This window comes from Oratosquilla oratoria, chromosome 10 (genome assembly GCF_046742065.1).
Source record: "Oratosquilla oratoria isolate Oo_2021 chromosome 10, ASM4674206v1, whole genome shotgun sequence".
Classification (NCBI taxonomy): Eukaryota; Metazoa; Arthropoda; class Malacostraca; order Stomatopoda; family Squillidae; genus Oratosquilla; species Oratosquilla oratoria.
The window spans coordinates 14,614,823-14,622,322 of record NC_134786.1 but is presented as its reverse complement, the minus strand read 5'-3'; the positions used below and the strand labels follow the sequence as shown (position 1 = coordinate 14,622,322).

Sequence of the window (7,500 nt, the reverse complement as noted above, 5' to 3'; positions counted from 1 at the left end):
TTCTGTATTTATGGTGTCCACATAATCATTTAGACACTCTTCCATCACTGCTTCCAAGAACACATTAAGTAGATGTGGTGATAAGAGGTATCCTTAAATTACATATACTAAACATTGAAAGGCTAGAACGATCTTACAGGAAGTATGAGATAAACATTAATGTCGCTAATACAAAAATCATAAAAGTAGGCCAAAAGGGGAGTTTACACTATATATGGACTCAGGAGAAGCGGATTAGTTTTTCGAGTACAAATACCTGTGTTCAATTAATAAATATTAATGATACGTATGGAGGCCACAAACCTTGGAAATGTGATGAACAAAAGTATAAACTTAGAGTATAGAATTAAGTTAAAATTATAGACTGGACTGTAAGAGGATATAGAGCTGCCGAAAGCTAGGTAATAAGAGAAAGAAAGGAATCAGAAGTATATGTATGACAGAAAACATAGAATACGTGGATTTAAACACTTTAAAAAGACAACTCCCGAAACTACATAGTATGAACTGTCAATATTCACACAAACGAGAAAATGGAATATGTACAAAATGTGCTATAAAAATTCAACCCGATCATCCCAGTCGAAGGGAAGTTAAGAGTGTATATATTCTTATGTTTTGAGCGTAGATTCTCTTTGGTATACAGCGAGTTGAACATGAAAGCATAGTCATAATTATGGAGCTTCTTTATGATATTCTCAAACTTTTGTAATGTAGATCGCTTCCAACGAAGGTCCTTGGTGAGGACGTAGATACATTGGAGATTCGGTGAAATTAGAACAGAGACTGAGCTAGACCTAGTGGCCTTTGGGCAACTACCCAGGTCATTCTTTTTGTAGGGTCCGGCATGGCTCAAGCCTATCGTCTCTGCTTCATAATAAGCAGTTGCTAAGGCAGAGTTCCGAGTCCTTGCAGTGGAGCTAATTTCCATTTGTCCCAATGACACCCAACTTGTCTGGTGGCTCGCCATAATAAACACTCAGTGGAATTAGAATAGAGATTGAGCTAAGTCTAGTGACCTCAGGGAACTATCAGGTCGTAACCCAGGTCGCTCCTTTTGTAGGGTCTGGCATGGCTCAAGGCTATCGTCTCTGCTTCATAATAAGCAGTCGCTAAGGCAAAATTCTGAGTCTTTGCGATACAGCTAATTTCCCTACACTGGGGAGTGTTGTGTTGACGTGACCTGGCAGAGCGTCTGGGCGGAGCAGGAGGGTTCGGAAAAAAGGAGATATGTATCTTGTCTGGCCCTAATTCTGGGAAGGATTAGCACCGTAATGCCTGATGGAAATGTTGAAAAAAAAGATAAATAAGTAAAAAAAAAAAAAAAAAAATAAATAAATAAATAAATAAATAAATAAGTAATAATAAAAATAATGATAATAATATACAAATAAAGTAAAACAAAATAAATTAATATATAGATAAATATATAAAAGAAAGAATGAAAAAAAAAAGAATTATAGCTGATGTCATGTTAAAAAAGCTGTCTATGATGGGTGCCTATTACATGACATAGCTTAAAAATTTTAGTTTTCCTAACATCATGAGGGTAGTTACATACTGTAATGACTTTAGGAAACTATGTGAATATTTGGGCATGTATGTATGCATGTATGTATGCATGTATGTATATATGTATGTATGTATGTATGTATGTATGTATGTATGTATGTATGTATGTATGTATGTATGGATGTATGTATGTATGTATGCATGTATGTGTATATGTATGTATGTATGTACTGTATGTATGTATCTGTACGAGTATATGTATGTATATATGTATGTATGTATGTATTAATGTATGTATGTATTAATGTATGTATTGTATGTATGTATATGTCTGTATCTGTATATGTATGAATATATGTATGTGTGTATGTATGTATGTATGTATGTATGTATGTATGTATGTATGTATTAATGAATGTATTGTATGTATGTATATGTATGTATGTACTAATGTATGTATTGTATGTATGTATATGTATGTATGTATGTGTGTATGTATGTATGTATGTATGTATGTATGTATGTATGTATGTATGTATGTATGTATGTATGTATGTATGTATGTATGTATGTATGTATATATGTGTGTGTGTATGTATGTACGTATGTATATATGTATGTATATGTGTGTATGTATGTATGCATGCATATATGTGTGTATGTATGTATGTATATATGTATTTATATATGAATGTATGTATGTATGCATGTATGTATGTATGTATATATGTATTATATGCATGCATGCATGCATATATGTATGTATGTATGTATGTATGTATGTATGTATGTGTGTATGTATGTATGTATGTATGTATGTATGTATGTATGCATGTCTGGATGTATGTATATATGTATGCATGCATGTATGAATGCTTGTTTGCATGCATGTATTAACGTTTATTCATTTTTTCTCTACCATTTTCTGATCTAAATGTCATGATTACATCAACGCTCTTTATTCTAGGCGTATTGATAGTATTACGGAAAATCTAACTTTATTCGAGTTATGTTAGAGTTATGAATATTTATTGTTGTTACATGAATATAATATTGTTCACAAAGAATGTTAAGTTCATATAGCAAAACGTATTAGATACTCCACAAAGAAAAATATAATTGCATACTTCCGATATGTCATGGGTTGATTACAGGTGTTTGCCATTGTTTCTTCTTCTTTTCCTGTTGACGTTTCCCATTTTCATATGGGGTCGCCGTTCTTCGCTAGTCGTTTCCACTGGTTTTGGTACATCATCTGCTCCTCCTCCAGCTGTTTCTTCTTAAGGTCCTCTCTCAGTTTGTCCCTCCAGCGAAGCTTGGGTCTCCCTCGCCTGCGTCTGCCCTCTACCTCCATCTCCATCACTCTCCTTCCCACGTAGTCTTCATCTCTTCTCTTCACATGGCCGAACCAATGTAATCTCCTTTCCAGCGTTTTCGCCGACGCCTCCACTACTTTCACAGTACCGCGGATCCTATCATTCTTTATCCTATCCAACCTCGTCATCCCACACATCCACCTCAACATCCTCATTTCTGCGACGTCCAGCTTCCTCTCTTGTACCTTTTTCAGCGCCCATGTCTCCGCTCCGTACAACAACACTCGTCTCACTACTGTCTTGTACACATTCCCTTTTACTCTGACACTTATCTTTTTGTCACATAGCACCCCTGATACTCTCCGCCAATTGTTCCACACAACTTGATCCTGTAGTCAATCTCTTTCTCTAGATCTCCATCCTTCGCTACATCAGATCCGAGGTATTTGAAGGCCTCCACCTTTGAGGTCGCCTTCTTGAGTCACATTGCACTCCAGGTACTCTGTCTTCTGTCTACTCACCTTCAGCCCATAGTCCTCTAACAAACCCCTCCACAGTTCCAACCGCTCCTGCAGTTCATCGCGACTCTCTGATACGAACACTATGTCATGTGCAAAGAGCATACTCCATGGTGCCTCCTTTGTCACCTCCTCCACCAGCACATCAGTGAGGAGATTAAACAAATAGGGGCTAAGAGTTGACACCTGGTGAAGTCCAACTCCCACGGAGAAAGCCTCTGTGGTACCAGCTGCACTTCTCACTCTTGCCCTGGCATCCCTGTCTTGAGTCATCCTGACATACTTCTCTCTCACTCCCTTCGACCTCATACTCCGCCACGCCTCACTTCTCGGAACTCGATCATAAGCTTTTTCCAAGTCAATAAATGTCAAGTACAGACACTTTTGCGTTTCTTCGTACTTTTCCATTACCTGTCTCAACGCGAATATTGCATCCATTGTTCCTCCGCCTTTCATGAACCCAAACTGCTCGCTACAAACCTCGGTCTCCGCCCTCAACCTTTTATCCATCACTCTTTCTAACAGTTTTCTGGTGTGTGACGTTAACTTAATCCCTCTATAGTTAGCACAACTCTATAGAGGTATTCAGTAAACGTCACACACCATGAAACTGTTTCAGTGATGGATAAAAGGTTGCTTGAAATTGTTAGACATATTATACTATATTATATTATATTACATCATATTATATTGATATTATATTATATTATATTATATTATATTATATTATATTACATTATATTATATCATATTATATTATATTATATTATATTATATTATATTATATTATATTATATTATATTATATTATATCATATTATATCATATTATATCATATTATATCATATTATATTACATTATATCATATTAATATTTTATTATATTATAGTAATATTGTATTATATTATATCATTTTATATTACAATGTATTATATCACAATATGTTATATTACATCATATCATATTATATTATATTATATTATATCATATTATATTATATTATATTATGTTATATCATATTGTATTATATTATATTATATTATATTATATTATATTATATTATATTATATTATATTATATTATATTATATTATATTATACTATATCATATATTATATTATAATCATTTATATTATATTATATTATAATGTATTGTATAATATTATGTTATATTATATTATATTATATTATATTGTATTGTATTATGTAATATTATATTATATGATATGATATCATATCATATCATATCATATGATATTATATTATATTATATTATGTTATATTATATTATGTTATATAATACTATACTATATTTCATGATATTATATTATATTATATCATATTATATTATATTATATCATATTATATGATATAGTATTCTATTCTATTCTATTCTATTCTATCATATTATATTTTATGTTATTATATATATTATATATTGTATTGTATTACATTACAATATATCATATTATATCATATTATATTATATTATATTATATTATATTATATTACATTATGTTATATATTATATTATATTATATTACATTATATTATATTATATTATATTATATCATATTATATTATATTATATTATGTTATATTATATTATACTATATTGTATTATATATTATATATTGTATAATATTATATTATATTACACCATATTACATTTATCATACTGTATTATCTTACATTATACTATATTACATTATATCACATAATGTTATATTATACTAGGTTATATTATATTACATTATATTACATCATAATATGCCCTGTTAAAGGAATGGAAAAGGAGATAGCAGATAGAGCTTATGAAAGATGCTTTGGACATATGGAAAGAATGCGTGACGAAAGATTAGTAAAAGAGGTGTAGAAAGAAGAATTGTGGGGAGTAAACATAAGAGGACGACTGCGGTTGAGATGGATGGCTGGGGTGAAAGGGGCATTGAACAAGAGGGGATATATATATATACATACATAATGCTAGGGTGGGAAATGGTCCAATCGATGGAGTGGTTGGGAAGTGTGGAGTTCCAGGAAAGAATCGTAGTGGAGAGTTGATGGTGGAAATGTGTCTAGAAAGAGAGTTGATGATAGCAAATACAGTGTTTCGGAAGAAAGTCAAGCATAAGTACACATGGGAGAGGGTGGTGGAGGGAAGGGTGGTAGATAGAGCGCTAATGGATTATGTAGTGGTAAATAGGATTATGATAGGAAGAGTTAAGGATGTACATGTGCTAAGGGGAGAGGGTGGGGGAATATCAGATCATTTTTTGGTGGAAGGTAAGCTGAGAGTGGAGGATAGATGGAGAAAGAGGAAAGGGACAAAAGGTAGGGAGGTTCTTAGAGTGAACTCCTTGAATGAAAAGGAAAAAGGAGAAGGAGTACGAAAAGAAGCTGAAGGAGGAGTGGGAGGGAGTAAAGGATAGAGCAGAGATGGGTGTGGAGGAGGAATGGGGATGGTTCAAGGAGGGAGTCTTAAAGTGTGCAAGGATGGTGTGTGGAACAAGAAGGGCAGGGGGAAATAGAAGAAAGGGTAGTGAATGGTGGGATGAGGAAACGAAGAAGGTTGTAGAAGAGAAGAAGCGAGCATTCACAGATTGGTTACAAAAGAGGACGGGGGAGTCGTATGAGACGTACAAAGAAAAGAAAAGAGAAGTAAAGCAAAAGGTAAAGGAGGCAAAGAGGAGAGCAGATGTGAAATGGGGTAGGAGTATGACAGAAAATTTTGAAAGTAATAAAAAGATGTTTTGGAAAGAAATTAAGAGAGGAAGAGGAGGCGAATCAAGTAGGGAAGAAAAGGTAAAAGGTACAGATGGAGAGATGATAATGGAAGAGATGGCAGTAAGGGAAAGATGGGCAGAATATTTTAGGGAGTTGCTAAATGTGAAGGAGGATAGGGAAGGAAAGATAGTTGCAGTGGGAAATGCGAAGAAAATGAGAGTGATGAGTGAGGAGAATGGAGGAGAAATAGGGAAGGATGAGGTGAAGGCAGTTGTAAAGATGATGAAAGTAGGTAAGGCACCTGGTCTGGATGGATGCCATGCAGAATGTCTGAAAAAGGGAGGTTCAGTGATGGTGGACTGGTTGGTGAGGTTATTTAATGTTTGCTGGAGAGAGGGTAGAGTACCGGAGGACTGGAGAAGTGCCTGTATAGTTCCTCTTTACAAGGGAAAAGGGGACAAGTGTGAATGTAGTAGTTTCAGAGGGATTAGCCTGTTAAGTGTAGTAGGAAAGGCTTATGGGAGGATCTTAATTGAGAGGATTAGGAGAGGAACAGAAGGAGTAATTGGTGAGGAACAGTGTGGATTTAGGACAGGTAGAGGTTGTGTAGATCAGATCTTTGTGGTAAGACAGATATGTGAGAAAGCTATAGGAAAGGGGAAGGATGTTTTTTGGGCTTTTATGGATCTGGAAAAGGCTTATGATAGGGTAGACAGAAAGGCACTGTGGGAGGTTATGCAGATTTATGGGATAGGAGGAAAGCTTCTGGGAGCTGTCAAGAGTTTTTATGAGAGTAGTAGAGCATGTGTCAGGATTAGAAATGGAGAGAGTGAGTGGTTTGAAGTAAAGGTGGGACTTCGTCAAGGATGCGTTATGTCGCCCTGGCTGTTCAACTTATACATGGATGGGGTGGTGCGAGAGGTGAATGCTAGGGTAGTGGGTCAGGGATTGGAGATGGTTAAAGAAAATGGAGAAAAGTGGGAGGTGAGCCAGCTGTTGTTTGCGGACGACACTGCGCTTGTGGCAGGGTCAGAGGAGGGATTGAGGAAGCTGGTGGCAGAGTTTGGGAGAGTATGTGATAGAAGAAAGCTGAAGATAAATGTGGGTAAAAGTAAGGTGATGAGATGTACAAGGGGTGAAAGTGGCAGTAGACTGGAAGTGAACATTAAGGGAGAGCGACTGGAGGAAGTGGATAGTTTTAGATACTTGGGTGCAAGTGTAGCAGGAAAAGGTGGAGTGAAGGTGGAGGTAGAATGTAGATTGAGAGAAGCGAGTAAATGCCTTGGTGGTTTAAAGAGTGTAATGAGGAATAGACATTTGGGAATGGATGCGAAGAGGAGACTGTATGAAGGAGTGATTGTGCCAACAGCACTGTATGGGGCAGAAACGTGGAATATAAGAGAAGAAGAGAGAAGGAGTTTGAATGTGT

At 35.3% G+C, this 7,500-nt stretch overlaps 1 protein-coding gene across 1 annotated transcript; it reads right to left on the bottom strand.

The window, feature by feature from the left end:
- Positions 1-3,259: 3,259 nt before the first annotated feature.
- On the bottom strand, positions 3,260-3,619 carry LOC143028728 (uncharacterized). Its single transcript, XM_076191098.1, has one exon. The coding sequence runs from the start codon at positions 3,617-3,619 to the stop codon at positions 3,260-3,262; it is 360 nt and encodes a 119-aa protein (XP_076047213.1).
- Between the last annotated feature and the right edge of the window lie 3,881 nt (positions 3,620-7,500).